This window comes from Plectrocnemia conspersa, unplaced genomic scaffold (assembly GCF_051122295.1).
Source record: "Plectrocnemia conspersa isolate PC_06_02 unplaced genomic scaffold, ASM5112229v1 ptg000002l, whole genome shotgun sequence".
Lineage (NCBI taxonomy): Eukaryota > Metazoa > Arthropoda > Insecta > Trichoptera > Polycentropodidae > Plectrocnemia > Plectrocnemia conspersa.
The window spans coordinates 4,379,726-4,383,386 of record NW_028277166.1 but is presented as its reverse complement, the minus strand read 5'-3'; the positions used below and the strand labels follow the sequence as shown (position 1 = coordinate 4,383,386).

Sequence of the window (3,661 nt, the reverse complement as noted above, 5' to 3'; positions counted from 1 at the left end):
ATACCAAAAGATAAAAAATACGTTTTATTAGCATTTATGTGGTTTGATCGACGTTAAGTTTCTATTACGCACTAAATTTGTGTAACATGTTTACGGTTATCACATACCTGGTTTATTTGCAATTCGAATAATTGTATTAAATCGGAAAATCAATAGAAAATAGATATATCAACAGATGTCATCGCGTTATCGACCATCTTTTTTTATTTTGTGTGAAATATATAAATTATATTTTATGGTTATTCATTGCAAGCTCTTCAACTTAGAACCATAACATTATACACGCATTCGATAACGAGCCTTGAGTATTTTGTTTATTTATGTACATAGATATCATTTTCTTAGATCATGCGTATCCATGGAAATTTAAAATAATTAAATTCTTTTTTCTGATCAGTCGAAACCGTTGAGGACTACGGCAGTGCGATAATAGGCTTTATGTATATGTAAATAGATACTATTATTTCATAGCAGATAGTTATTAGCAATTAAATATAATGATTAATAAATTATTAGCTCCACTACCTCCTCACCTGTTCTATACTCCTGGTAGATTTTGACAAAAAACCAGTACAAAAACCGTAGTTTGAAGCGGTTTTTTTCCTGAATATGCTTTCATGCGACTCTTAAGGTGCATAATTTGCAGAAATTAAAAAAAAGTAGTTTTCCTAATAATTAAAATAATAAATTAATTGTCAGCTACCTTCTCACTCATATGCACCCCTGTTAGATTGTGATAAAAACCCGTTTAAAAGCGTTAAAAAAAGTTAAGGTAAACAGCGACACGTTGATGACAGATTACGTGCTACTGCAATTGGTGAAGACAAGAGACTAAAAATATTGTATATATGCAAGTAATGAAGTACATTTGTAAAAATAGGATGAATAAAATAGATACTAATGAATAATAAAGTTGATCTTGAAATACTGAGATAATTGATCAAGTGTAAAACACTGACATTAAATTAATTAGCCTAATATTAAGGCAAATAATATAAATATATTATATTGTAGCTGTTATAATAAAAATAAGTAATTTCAAGGTCTTGATTGTAAAAAAGTCACTTCAATTCAGTCTTAAAACATTGTGTCACTGGCCGTGAATGGTCGCGTTTCGGTCACACGTCAAACGTCAACCGACAAACGCTCGTTGATCGGTCGCGTTCGGCGTTAACCTATTTGACGCAATGGCAGACGAAGATTTCGATGGAGACGAGTGAGCGTTCGTTCGTGACATATCCTTAAAATCAACCCTTTGAATCTAACCTAAAATATTTATTTAGAGGAGGAGCAGACTACGACGACATAGAAGAAGACGAGAATATAGAAGAAGTCGAAGAACAGGAAGTATGTCCATAACTTCCATAATTATTGACCCGACGCTCTTTTTCCTCTTTATTTCTAGATTTATCGAGTTATAAACAATTTACCATCTTCTAATGTTGGGTTACGAGATTTTTCTAGAAGTTTGTTATAAAATATTTTTTTATAAATTCGTTGTGTTATAGTTTGGTTGTTAAAATTTATTTGATCTTATCTGATATTCTAACAAATAGTACCAGAATGTGTTCTGTTCGTGGAAAAATATCGAAACAACGTTCCGGTATGGTCCGGGTCAACTACATTACTGCTATTGAACTATTCCTATAACTTTTCAATGAGAAATCTCTTTAGAAGCATGTGGTTTGGAATTGTCATGGTTGAACACATTGTGCTTTCTATCGGGCAACTCTGGTCGTTTTTTATCGATCGTTTCTTTTAATTTGTTCAATTGTTCACAGTACTTTTCCTATATGTATGTTGATATTTTTCTAAAAATACATTTTTAATAGTCTGTTTTCATATTTTCAGGAAGATGGAGAACAAGTGCAGTTTCTAGCGCCTGGTCAAGCTGGAGGCGGAGTGGATAAGTCTAAAAGGATCACTACCAGATATATGACTAAGTATGCGAAGATTTTTGGAATTTCTATTTTGCGATATCGTAACTCATGCTTTCTTATGTTTAGATACGAGAGAGCTAGAGTCCTCGGGACTCGGGCGCTCCAAATTGCAATGTGCGCTCCCGTCATGGTGGAGTTGGAAGGCGAAACAGATCCGCTGCAGATAGCCATGAAAGAACTCAACCAAAAGAAAATTCCCATAATCATCAGAAGATATCTACCCGATCACTCGTACGAAGACTGGAACATTGATGAACTCATAGTCATCGATCAATAAATTGCTGCATATTTAACTCTTTTTTTAAATTATTTTTAATGACATATATTAATAAGTATTTTAATAATAAAAAAATAAAAACTAATAATTTTGTTTTTTATTTCTTATAGAAATATGGGGTAAAAATCATCTCGTTTTAAGGATAACGAATATTTTATTTTTAAAATTCTGCTTTGATATAATATCTAAAAATATTTTTTAATTCATTATTGTTATTGATTACGATATATATGTGATACACAGTTCCTATTAAATTAATTTTATGCTGAGTTTTGTACTCGTAATTATAATTGTGAATCTAATTTTTTTATAAATTATTAACAAAATTGTGTTTGATATTTTTTTAATGTTCTTTTTTTGAGTCCATTACGGAATAGAAAAATGAACGAGTATCCAGAGATTGCAATAAAAAAATAATAAAACTACTAGATTTTTGAGGGCAGAGTACTTTTAACATTGCAATTATTTTTTATTTATTTTATTGATTTTTATCTGTTTTATAATTTTTATTTCATATATATTTATGATTTCAGAAAATGGCTAAAATTCAATAATAAAAAAAGATTTCGAGCATTTAGCGCAAGATCACAAACAATCATGTGAGTTTTTAGCGCGAAGAGTTAAACATAAGCCTAGATATATTTTTAATGATTTGTTTGCTTTTGTGGGCCCAGTAAGACGGAGATAGAATTGAGAAGGTGAAGCATTTCAAATACCTGCGTGGTTGGATAAACGACGAAATGGACCCCAACGAAGAGAATTGAAATTTTTAGAAGCCAGTTCTTAAAAAGAAAATGACGTATCATAGTCTTATCATAATATAAAAAAATTTAAAGTATTTTTGTCAAAAGACGATCAAATTTTCATGAAATATTTAAAAGCAAAATCTATATAAAAAATATAATATTGCAAAAAAACTTATTTTAAAACTCAGCTACCACATATGTATATGTTTTAAAATCAATGTTTAATTTTGCATTTTAATCGAAATATTTAATTTATGTAGCAAAAGTGATTTATAGTAATATTTTAACTTCTCCCTTCAAAGATAAGTTGCTGTTTCTTATATTCACTTGTGACCCTCTTAAAGGGGCTTTGAAGGACCAGTGAAAATCAGTATACATATTTAAGCATGTTTATTTTACACAAATGGCTGCTCGGTGGCTTCACAACTTTTGGATCTTGCACCACAATAGCACACCGACTCAGAATTCACAATTAATTCTTAATTTTCTAGTAAAAAAGACACAGCCATTGACTGTTTGAATTAAACTAAGTAAACTTATGTTTGATTTCTTTTCTGCAAGATTTTTCCCAAATAAGTGTCTGTCTCGATTAAGCGGAGTCAACTATATTTGTAATTATTGGATATTATTATGAGTATTTAAATTTTTTATTTGTAGTGAATTGACACGTTTGATTTGACACACAAAGACTCGTCTCA

The 3,661-nt window shown here is 30.2% G+C and overlaps 1 protein-coding gene across 1 annotated transcript; it reads left to right on the top strand.

The window, feature by feature from the left end:
• The first annotated feature begins 1,076 nt into the window (after window positions 1-1,076).
• Window positions 1,077-2,305, top strand: Polr2F (RNA polymerase II subunit RpII18). The gene is made up of 4 exons (XM_088205369.1): window positions 1,077-1,216; window positions 1,284-1,347; window positions 1,852-1,943; window positions 2,007-2,305. Exons 1-4 carry the CDS (start codon window positions 1,188-1,190, stop codon window positions 2,215-2,217), a joined length of 396 nt encoding a protein of 131 aa, XP_088061495.1. The 5' UTR covers window positions 1,077-1,187; the 3' UTR covers window positions 2,218-2,305.
• The last annotated feature ends 1,356 nt before the right edge of the window (window positions 2,306-3,661 follow it).